This window comes from Nicotiana attenuata, unplaced genomic scaffold (assembly GCF_001879085.1).
Source record: "Nicotiana attenuata strain UT unplaced genomic scaffold, NIATTr2, whole genome shotgun sequence".
Taxonomy (NCBI): Eukaryota; Viridiplantae; Streptophyta; class Magnoliopsida; order Solanales; family Solanaceae; genus Nicotiana; species Nicotiana attenuata.
Window position 1 is genome coordinate 581,937 of NW_017670328.1, and position 10,170 is coordinate 592,106.

General features: G+C 39.0%; 1 protein-coding gene across 1 annotated transcript in view; it reads right to left on the minus strand.

Annotated features, from left to right (window-relative positions):
* Positions 1 to 7,124: 7,124 nt before the first annotated feature.
* LOC109237929 (GDSL esterase/lipase At1g71691-like) overlaps positions 7,125 to 10,170 on the minus strand; it is a 5,427-nt gene continuing 2,381 nt past the window's right edge. The window contains exons 3-5 of the mRNA XM_019404322.1: positions 9,289 to 9,528; positions 8,523 to 8,775; positions 7,125 to 7,467 (exon numbers count right to left, since the gene is read on the minus strand). Of these exons, the coding sequence (XP_019259867.1) occupies positions 7,247 to 7,467; positions 8,523 to 8,775; positions 9,289 to 9,528 (714 nt within the window). The 3' untranslated portion in view covers positions 7,125 to 7,246. The remainder of the gene's footprint in view (positions 7,468 to 8,522; positions 8,776 to 9,288; positions 9,529 to 10,170) is intronic.

Here is a 10,170-nt window from a genome sequence, read left to right on the forward strand (position 1 = left end):
TCAAATTATGAACTCTTAATACTACACACGTAGAGTTAACTCATATATATATAAGGCTCGAAGGGGTGTTTAAAACTATTGTACTAGTTTAAATAAGGCAGCTAATATATCAAGATAATAAATTACTAAAAAAGAAGGCAGATTGAGAATTTGAGAATATTATTCATATGAAGGAGATTTGAGTGATTAATGAGATCGAATATCACAGTAAATTATGTTTTAACTCATCGTTGAATGATACAGTAAACAATTAAGCCTTTCACTCATAATTAGAGAATTCCATTTTATCACCTTAGCGTAAATTTGGTCCCATCTTTTAACGTGAATTTGGTCCAAAGACATACATTTGGTCCGTACATTTTGACACAAGTAGCCACAATAAAGGGCTGCTATTTAGGAATTAGCAAATGGGTTCTGAATTTTAATTTTTTAGCTCAATTTTTTCGAGACAAAAATATTCTGAATTGTCCTAAATAGCACCTAAGGATTGTTACTTGTGCACTTTGCCCTACATTTGAGTCCCTTAGGCCTAACTCATTCCTTTGAAAGCCCAATATCAACATTTTGGGCTTGATAGTAGAAGTGGACCTCAGTGGCCCAGGTTTACTTTGACAATTTTGGTGTTTAAGTAGTAATAGCACGGACTAGCCACTTTCAGCTCCTGTAATTGGAAATAGTCGCTACAACAGAGTTTCAAATTTTTTAGGTGAATTTTCATGATACTGTCCTGTATTTTCACCTATGGGAATTAAAAATCCATGACATGATTATTTTTCAACTGTAGAAACCGAAAATGATCATTTCTGAAGTTTACCTAGCGTTCAACCTACTCGAGTCAAATTTTGATGGCTACAATGTAAAAAGTGCTTTGAACTTAAAATCATGTTAAGTATCATTTATTTGTTCAATAATTCCACAAGATTTATAAAGCCTTTATATATACTTAACCCCTAACTTGCTCGGAAAATTCTTTTACATAGCTTTTCATTGTGAGCTACGTTCATCATCTATCATTTTTCATAGCATGGATAAGAATCTACTAAGATTCATCTTTTTGATATTTTTTTGTTTACTGTTTTTAAAGTGTAAACCGGTGCTTTAGGTAGGAAAAAGCTATAAAGAGGAGAAAGCAATTGAACATATAAGTGACAAAAAACAGAAGAAAATGCTAGTTGAAGCCAATACCCAAGTAAAGAGGTTCAATACCTCCTTAGGTACATTCCTTAAACTCAACCCCATTATGAATATGGATTCCGTCGACCACAACCCAAAAGGAGGGGAGCTACGTATGTTCTGGGCCCCAACAAGCAACCAACTAACCCAACTAAAGGGAAAAAAGAGGTGGGCCTAAAAACGGGCCTACCTCACAGTGGCCCAACCCCAAGCATCAACATGGGCAGCACACACGCTAGCCCACAAAAAAATTCACTGAGTTAAAGTGGCACATGTACGCACCTGACCCAATGACAAAAAATACCTATTTTAGAAAAATGGGATCCCCCCACACCAAACTTAACCATTGCCTCCCCCAAATCGAGCAATCTTCCAAAGTCAGAAGGCGCCCCCGATTTGGGAAATTATGCTCTCACAACCCAAAATTTTCATGAGGTGGGCCAACCCTCCTCTACAGTGCCCCAGCCCAATACTACTCCAAACCTACACACCACCCATCATAACACCCACTCCGACTACGCCTCTCACAATAGAGGTAATCAATTGCTTGGTAAAAAACAACTACACCCTGTGAGTTGCGAAGTGACACTGGGTGTCAATCCTTCAAGATTGAGCAAAGATCTCAAAAGCCCCAGCGTGAAACCCAACAGTCACCAAACGAATTATAACTAGGAAACTGGAGGGAAGCCTCTATCATCAAGTGAAACCGGCGGAAGGAATACCCTCCCAATGGCGAGCCCAAACAACCACAGCAACCACCAAAACACCACCCCCTCAATGATGTCTACCCTCCCATTGCCACCGGATTTGATGCCGAAATCTTGCTTGGAGATGGCACTGCAGGGACAGTCTCAGTCGCTGCAAATGATGATTAGGCCAATTCTAATATCCATCACCATCCAAGACCCACGCTACCTTGCAAGACTAGCAACCCACCTGCTTTACCAAGGTCTATCAAACTTTGGCCACCAGCTTTGGTTGTCCACCCTCCTCCAAGCCAAATATATGGTCATTGGAGGAACTCAACAGCCTAATGAGCCAATTGTGCCAAATGATGCCTTTCTTTCCTCTGATGAACTTGGAAACACTAGTCCCAACACCTACCTTCACCGTGTGGCCACTGGTGGACCATCCGATCCCACCAACCTCGAACCAGTCAACGGCGATGGATCAATTAATCAAAAAGAAAAATCAGACTCTAGTGTACGTCAAGGAGTCCAATGCAGACCTAGAAAACATACTAGATAAACTAGGAGTCCCAAAGACAAGAGTATTCCTCATGCAAGAAGCTCAGGAGATCGAGTTCAAAGAGCCTTTCAGAGAAATGTTTATTGCTTTCTGCCCCAGAAAGCTCACAAGTTACAAACTAAATCTCCAAGTTCTCTCATCTCCAAACTCAGGGAACTTAGCAGCAAACTTAAGTCCAGTGCTGGACGAGTGAAAGCAACCCATGTGGGAAAGGGGAATGGCCTCAAGAGGAAAGCCCCATCTTAAAACCCATTATTGATGAATTTCATAATATGGAATACGAGGGGAGCCAACAGTGCTGAGTTCCGCAGGCACTGTGCCTCCATGGTCAAGTTACACAACCCTGTTGTTCTTGCTCTCCTTGAGACAAGAATGGCTGACTATACGCACCTGACTACTGAGCTCCAATTCTCAGCCCAGTTTCAGTCCCCTGCCATAGGGCAATCTGGGGGGTATTGTTGTTATGTGGAAGGATGACCTAGTGAATCTAGAGGAAGTCTGTACCACGTCTCTAGGTGTTCAGGTCATGATTAAGGTAACCCCTGTTGACTTTAAATGGCTCTTCTCTGCTATTTATGCTAGTAGTCACATTCATGATACAATTATACTATGGCAGTCCCTTGAGGACATGGCCTCTGTTTATAAAGGTAGTTGGATTGTAGAATAAAGTCCTAAAAGCTAGAAATAAATTTGGTTGTAACAACATCAATAATAGTAAAAGCACCCATTTTTGGAATTTCTTGAACCAATATAGACTAGTTGACCTACGCTTCAAGGGATCTAAATAAACTTGGTCTAATAAAAGATACACTAACAGGCAAGACCTAATCTTAGAAAGGCTTGATAGGTGCTTTGCCACTGATGACTGGATTGAGTCATACTCTGAATCCACAGTAACATACCTCCCTTGGACCCACTCTAACCACTGCTATTACTCCTCACCTTTAGATTTGAGTCCATATGGTGTAGCCACCCTGAGTTCCCATCCACTGTTCACAATGGCTTCCAATCCACAAAATGACCTTTTGGGTGACACCAACATTTTTAAGACCAATGTGACCACATGGAATAGGCATGTTTTTGGAAACATCTTCCACAAAATAAAGCACATTCAATCCATGCTCAATGGTATTCGGAGATCTAATGCCTACCCTTTCAGTAGTTACCTTCAGAACTTAGAAACTAATGTCCAAGCTGAGTTCTCAGCTATCCTTAAGAATGAGGAGGATTTTTGGAAGCTCAAATCCAGGATTAGCTGGCTGTGTGAAGAAGATGCCAATACTAGATTCTTTCACGCCACTATCATTAACAAAAGAAGGAGAAACAGGATCCTAGGCTTAACAGATGAAGTAGGTAACGAAATTAAAGACCCCCAACTCATCAAGGAAACCACTAGAAGGTACTTTGGAAACCTCTTCACCGCATCCGATGTCTCATCTAGCTACAAAAGAAACTGTTATGATTACACTCCACTGGTTCTAACTGATAGCAAGAGCATCCCTTGCCATCCCTCTTAGGTCCTCTGAAATTAAGAAATTCATTGACTATTTTAAACCTTTTAAGGCACCTGGCCTGATGGATTACACCCTTTCTTCTACCAAAAGTACAGGAACATTCTCTCTGCCCAAGTCACCAACTTCTGTCAGAATGTGTTTTCCACATCAACAATGTCACCTGAAGTAAATAGGACTCTCCTGTGCTTGATCCATAAATGCCAAAATGCCACTATGCTAAAAAACTTTAGACCAATTGGGTTGTATAACACAATGTACAAGCTTATCACAAAGATCATAGTGAATAGGATTAAGCCCTTACTCAAGAACATAATTGGCCCCACAGGGGCTAGTTTCCAACAGGAGAGCTGCAGATAATGGCATCATTGTCCAGCAATACATCACCCACTTCCAAAAGATGAAAGGAAAAAATGCTAACATTGTCCTAAAGATTTCCTTAAAAAAAGCCTTTGACAGACTTGAATGGTCCTTCATTAGGGACTCCCTACTATTTTTTAAGTTCCTACCTAAAATGACCAATCTGATTCTCTTTTGTATCTCTTCTAGTTCCATCTCCATCCTGATCAATGGAAGCCAAACAGAACCTTTCTACCCTACTAGAGAAATCAGGCAGGGGGACCCAATCTCCCCTTACCTACTCATTATTTGCATGGAAAGGCTTTCAAAGAATATTGACCAAGCAGTCCTAAGAAAGGACTGGATACCCATTAGCATCAGTAGGAATGGCCCCAAAATATCCCACCTTTTCATTGCTAATGATCTCACCCTCTTTGGTAGAGCCAATGAGAAAAATTGTGATACTATCTTGGCAACCTTAGAGGACTTCAATAGTGCCTCGGACCAAAAGGTTAACTTCCAAAATTCTAAGGTTATCTTCTCTGCCAATTGCAAGGAGGACCGGGCAAATAGTTGTAGCTTTATGCTAAGAATTAGGAGAAGCTGTGAATTTGGTAAGTATCTAGGGTTTTCCATCTTCCATAAAATGCCTACCAATAGAGACTTCCGATTTATTATTGATAGCATGAACATTAGGCTGGTTGGTTGGAAAACTAAGTTGTTAAACATGGCTGGTTGTACAACCTTGGCAAAAGCAAGCCTGGGAAGCATTTCCAACCATGTGATGCAATATATAAAGCTGCCTTCACACATAACCAACCAGATTGACAGAATCTAGAGGAACTTTATAAGGGGCACCACTAGAAAAAAGGAAGCTACACTTGATCAAATGGGGTACAATCACTAAGCCAAAGAACAGGGGGTCTTGGTCTACAGCAAGCCTAGATGAAAAACAGAACCAATCTTACTAGCCTAGCTTGGAGGTTATACCAAAATATTGACATAATCTGGGCTAGGGTCTTAATGGGAAAGTACTGTAGTGGAAGCCAGGCCAGGGCTAAAGCAAAGACTAGGACTTGGAAATGCATACAAGAAGGATGGAAGGTATGTATTAAGTCATCTAGATGGACTGTCCATAAAGGGGATAGAGTCAACTTCATTGCTGATAACTGGATCCCCAATATGCAACCCATAAACTCAATCCTTCATGGACCTTGGCATAACTCTGACTTGATCATAAAGATAAGCTCTATCGTTCACAATGGGGAATGGAACCTTGGTGTTGTTCATTACCCCATTCCCATGGATATTTTAAGTGATATCCACTCCGCCTTCATCCTTGATTAAAGCAACACCAAAGATAAGCTTATCTGGAACCTCAATGGTAATGGGCTTTTTAGTATTAAGTCAGCCTACAACCTTATTAGTTCTAAGCTGAACCCCAATAATGGCTAGGGTGATTCTTTTGGCTGGATTTGGAAACTGAAAGTCCCTAAAAAAATAAAATGTTCACATGGATGATGCAGCACAACAGGCTGTCAACTGCAAAGCACCTAAATAGCATTGGCTTAAACGTAATCCCCATATGTTATTTTGCTCATCTGGAGTGGAAGACATTAATCATATTTTCTTTGAGTGCACCAATGCAAAAACCTTCTGGCTATCTCTGATACAGGAGTGTACAAACCATGATTGTCACTCATACCTTGTGTTTACAGTGATCAATTGGGAACAAACATGGCATAAGGTCAAGAACATGCATTTCAATGCTTCTATTGACTGGAGCTACAGAGTATTACCATGTTGTTGTCCACCATAGTGACATGGGAAAAAATACTGCAGTACACATCAAATGGGAACCCCCACCTAATGGCTCCTACAAACTTAACACAGATGGGGCTGCTTGCCCAAAAACAGGAGTAGGAAGGGATTAGGGGTGTCTTCAGGAACAACGGAGAAGACTGGGTGCTAGGATTCATAAGGGGTATATCACATACAACTAGTATAGAGGTAGAACTTCATACCCTCTTGCAAGATCTAAAAATAGCCCTTGATCACAACTTCACCCTTTTACAAATTAGCACCGATTCTGAACAAGTTGTAAGGATGTTAAATGACGGAAACCACTACTATAACTCTATTATTTTTTAATGCAGATCACTGATGGAGCAATTGGGGAATCCACACTAGGACATAATTTCAGAGAGATGAACCAGGTAGCGGACCTCCTCGCAAAGGAAGGAGCAACAAAAGAAATGTTTGGAAGGACAAAAGTTTGGCAGTTCCTCCGGTGTTTGTAAATAAGAACCTGTGAGCAGACATCCTAGGAACTATTTTTGTGCGTAATATCAGGGGTAATCCCAATGTAGTGCAAAACAATTATGCCATATTTCTTCAAAGGCACTTGATATGCACATAATATTATGCCATATTGCTTTCAACTAAATATGCATGTTTCCTTGTGTAAATTTAATTAAGGGTAATGTTGTCAAAACTCTTCTTAGTTCCGTAGAGTAAGTAGTTATTTAAGGGGTATGTTGAAGGCAAAAACACCAAATAATATGGATAAGAGGGGGTAATAATTTTAATTTGCAATTAAAGCATTGAATACTATCACATAATATTGTTTAAAAAATAAGAATTATTGACGGATAAATTAGGTAGTTACACACAAAAAAATTGTCGCTAATTTTATTTAGCGATGGATAAGCGACAGATTATCAAAAGATTCTGATAGCTACGAGCAATTTAGCGATAGATCGGCAACGAAGTTCATAGCTAATTGCAGTTCGTTTTGTAGTGTATAAGATGCAAGGTATACGAGAAGGGTCGAAAAGAGAATCCAGGAAATATCCTTATAAATTATAGTTCAGCAATCACTGCTAACAAATGTAAATAACCATCCATAACAAGGAAGACCTGGATTATATTTTTGAAAAAAATGACTACTACATTATATTTCATAGTCTTGAATTTCAGAGAGTAGCAAGTTGCTGAATATTCATAGGAAAAGTAAAATTGGGACCTCCATAGAAAGCCATATCTCCAAGCAAGAGGTTGACAGCAGAAGTTGGGTGATATGCATCCCAAAATAAGTAGTCATCTCTATTTGGACATGGTGTTTGCATTGGAAGACAAGTTACTTCCCCTTTGTTTTTCCCTGACCCACAACACCCACGATCTTTCACACTAAACCCTGTCAAAACAAAATTAATTTATTTGAAATAAAATTTACATATTTAAATACAACATTAAAAGTACTATTGGTAATAATCTTTAGCAATTCAAAATATTTAAAAATACTGGAAAAAAATATGATCATAGTAAACCTTTTTTGACTCTCCAAATAGTAAATGTGTTACATAAAGTGAAACAGAGAGCGTCACATTTGCATTTCACTTACATATCGTGTTGTGTGCCTTATTTTCTAGGTAATTAGTTCCACTTATTATAAGCAGTTATCTGTAGTTATCTTTCAAATGATCTCGTAGTGTAAAATATTTTATACGATCAGTGTACAGAAGTTATTCGTTAGTTATTTTCCATCTTTCAATCTACCTTTAGTTAGCTATTTAAATACAAGTTTTCTATTTCACTTGGGTAGATCAATTGCTTTTAAAATTTAGTTAGAAAGTACTAAAACTAAGACACATATCGTCGGGCATAGACTTAGATAAGAAATGCTGTTGGACAAAAAAGTGGATTTAAAAAAGAAATTAAATACTAACAACTTTCGGATTCTTAATGTGCAGTATAAATAAGCAGTTAAGATGCCCAAAGTATGTCATAAAGAAGTTGAAGAATATGAGATGTAGTTTGTTCTTTACATTTTTTTGTGATGCGTGATACCAAGAGTTGTCAATATGGGCCGGGCCGGACGCCTACATGGGCTTTGGCATTTGACGGGTTGGACCGAGCAGGCCCACTATTTCAATGGGCCATAAATTGATCAGCCTAACCTAGCCCTACGTGGTTCACGGGTCCCCACAAACGTACCTTCAGTCTAATGATTTCGGACACAACTTACGTTCAAAGACTTGATATATGGTTCACGGGATTCTACAAGTCACATCAGGTATCACATTTTACTACGTTCTTCATCGATGCGAGAGTCGAAATATCCCTTGCCACGAGTGGTTTTGTATGGACTGGAGTTTATTTAGCTAAAATGGGATATTCTTGAACATATATGTTTTTCATACATATAAAGTGTAATTTACTAAGATAAAGAGGGAAATAAATGAGGCATACCATAGGACTTGTAGTTGATAAAGATATCCTTGAACATATTTTCTATGTCAAGGAAAATGAAGTGGGCACCAGGCAGTTCACTCTTGTTGAGTGTCATGATCATTGTCTTTAATTTGGCATTGAATGGGTGCACCATTTGATTCACTATTTCTGAGCATTCACCATTTGAACTTTCTGCTAGCAAGAATGGGATGCATCCCATTTGTCCAATCCCAGCAATTATAAATTTCCGAGCTCCAAGATTATATAATTTCTGCATAGTAACATTGAGCGCGGATAAATTTTTACGTGTGATATTAGTGTGTACCTATGGCTAAGTTGATCAAAAGCAGCAGGTACACAAACCATCATGTATTCATGCAAGGTCTGAAAAAGGCTGCAACTAGGGGCGGAGGGACTGTAAAGGGGTGTGATGTAAACAGTCTATCCTAATGTAAGCATTAGTGGCTGCTTTCACTGCTCGAACCCGTGACCTATAATTCACATGGAGACAACTTTATTATTGCTCCGAGACTCCCCTTCCTATGACTAAGTTGATTAAAGGGCAGCCTGCTACACAAAAGCATCCTGCATTCACACAGGATCCGGGGAAGAGCTGCACCTCAGGGGTGTGATGTAGACAGTGTACCCTAATGCAAGCATTAGTGGCTGCTTCTACAGCTCGAACCTGTAATCTATAGGCCTCAAGGAGACAACTTTACTGTTGATTCGAGACTCCCCTTCCAATGCCTAAGTTGAATGATTAAAGGAAATGAAGAGATCTTACTATCAATTGCTCTTTGTATTGATGAACCAATAATTCAGCAAACTTTTGAGGAGTGTATTCATCTTGAGTAAAGTAAGCAGGCATAATGTAATTGTTGAGGTAGTCATTGCTGCCCATCCCAACAAAGAAAATGCATTTGGGAATTGCCTCTTCCACAATTGGTGCACTCATATTTTTTATCAAACTCACCAACGTGTTTTCAAAGTTTTTAATTTGATAACCGAATGGGATTCGCTCCACCTGAAAAACAAGAATCATTAGTTCAAATAAAAACCTTTTGCGGTTTTAATTTTTTATTCGACTTTTAAAAAAAAATTAACCAATTATCACAATGTACTTATAAATCACATTGGTTAAACATATTTGATTATTGATTGGCATTACTGGTCTAATTCTATGCACTAGCAGTGTAAAGTTGCAGGATAGGGAAGGGCCGCACCCCAAGAAGGTGTGATGTAGGCAGCCTACCTTGATGCAAGCATCAGTGGCTGTTTTCACGGCTCGAACTTGTGACCTATAGGTCACGGGGTGACAACTTGACCATTGCTCCATGGTTCCCCTTCTATGCACTAATAGCAGAGGCGGAGCTAGAATTTCAAGCTTATGGGTTCGAAATTTTAAGCATTTTAAGTTACTGGGTTCTAAATTAATAAATTGTAAATAATAAATGAATTATTCAAAACAAATATATGGATTAAACCAAATCTACTGGGTGCGCCAAACTTGTAGCCAGAACACTGGCTCCGCCGGCCCTGACTAATAGTGAAAAAAATATTTAAACAATTAGGTTAATTGTAATGCAATTACTATTATCTTTCTGAAAACCATTATAATTGATAACTTTATCTCTAGCTAGAATAATTGTGTAAAGTATATATATAT